At 61.5% G+C, this 1,598-nt stretch overlaps 1 protein-coding gene across 1 annotated transcript in view; it reads right to left on the bottom strand.

The window, feature by feature from the left end:
- Nucleotides 1–527: 527 nt before the first annotated feature.
- LOC104546669 (small conductance calcium-activated potassium channel protein 1) overlaps nt 528–1,598 on the bottom strand; it is a gene marked incomplete at its 5' end in the record, with an annotated part of 2,997 nt that continues 1,926 nt past the window's right edge. The window contains 3 exons of the mRNA XM_010192104.1: nt 528–659; nt 759–869; nt 954–1,095. Of these exons, the coding sequence (XP_010190406.1) occupies nt 528–659; nt 759–869; nt 954–1,095 (385 nt within the window). The remainder of the gene's footprint in view (nt 660–758; nt 870–953; nt 1,096–1,598) is intronic.

Below are 1,598 nucleotides of genomic sequence, written 5' to 3' on the forward strand. Positions count from 1 at the left end.
CAGCATTGGGGGGGGGCTGTGTCACTGCATTCCCCCCCCCATTTTATAGTGCCCATGCAGAGGGGAGCGGGGGGAGTTTTGGGGCGGCCCCACAGGGTGACTTACTTCTGAGCTCTGCAGGGATGGGGCAGAACAGAGACAAAACACAAGGGCAGGTTTAATACCACCACGAAGAGGGCAGGGGGACAACAGCAGCCACAGCACCACCCCCCCACTGTACCTCCCACCAAGCCAGGCACCCCTAGGTCCCCCTCCCCCCAAAGTAAGACGCACCCAGGGGCTCGCAGCCCCCAGCCTTGCTTCATGGTGTGAGTGAAGCCGCATGACACATGTGGTCCCACCAAACTGATGGGGTACCCCCAGGGTCACCCCAGTGTCCCCACCCACCGGGAAAGCGTCCCCACAGGGGGACAGGGGATGGGGACACCCTGGCTCCCAGTCTGGGGGGTGCAGAAGGAGAGGGAGCCATGATGGGATGGGGGTGACAATAAAAACCTCCTGGTAGGAAGCAGGTAAAGGTTTGGCACTTACTGATGGATGGCTTGGAGGAACTTACGCTGGTGTTTCCGAACTTTGGCATGGTCGATCTTCTTCACCAGCTTGGTGTGTTTGTAGATGAGCCACGTTTCCCTGAGTACGTTGGCAGCAGCATTTTTCACCTGGAAACAGGTGAAAACAGGGGGGTCGGCGATGGCGATGGCCGGTCCTGCTGCGTCTGACAGTGCTGGGGTTGAGGGATGGCACCATGGGGGCCTTACCCGCTTCGTTAGCTGCGTATCCATCATGAAGTTGTGCACGTGTTTCTCCGCTTTGGTGAGCTCTAGCTTTCTGGCAACGACAGCGACGACCAGAGCGGTGCAGCCAGCACCCTGCGGACCCAGCGGTGAGGGCAGCGGCAGGAGCAGGACAAGGGGTGCAGGAGGAGCCCCCCCACACCGCGCCCGGGCACTCACCATGATGCCGGTGAGCAGACACACGCCCTTGCCACAGTAGGTGTGCGGCACCATGTCCCCGTAGCCGATGGAGAGGAAGGTGATGGAGATCAGCCACATTGCCCCCAAGAAGTTGCTGGTCACCTCCTGCTTGTCGTGGTACCTGCGCGGGGCCAAAAAAGCCACTGTCACCATGGAGTCTTGGTCCTGCTGTGTGTCCCCCCACGGCGCCACTGGCTTTGCCATGTGGTTTTCAGCCGCTTTCCCATCTGGTGGCTGCAGCCGGGAGCTCTCAGCCGCATCGCTGGCACATGGGGCCCCAAAGAAACTGGGGACACCCTGGGGACACTTTGGGGACACCAGGTATGGCCATTCCAGACACAGGAAAGTCCGGGGGAAGCTGTGACCCCCAGGAGTGGGTCCTGGCTTGGGGGGCACTGCTGGATGAGGATGAGGAGGGTGCAAAGCAGCAGCCCCCATGCACGGATGGCAGCGACCTCCAAAGCTTCCCAAAGATCCCAAAGCACAGGACATGGGTGTCACCCCCAGGCCGGCCCCCCCCAGGCATCACTGTGGGGGTAGAGGGGGACACTGTGCTTTGAGATTTCGTGGCCAGTGCCGATGCCACGAATGCTGGGCCTCCCGCTGCCTCCCCGAGGGACCCCT

The sequence above is a fragment of the Mesitornis unicolor genome, unplaced genomic scaffold (assembly GCF_000695765.1).
Source record: "Mesitornis unicolor isolate BGI_N332 unplaced genomic scaffold, ASM69576v1 scaffold44239, whole genome shotgun sequence".
Taxonomy (NCBI): Eukaryota; Metazoa; Chordata; class Aves; order Mesitornithiformes; family Mesitornithidae; genus Mesitornis; species Mesitornis unicolor.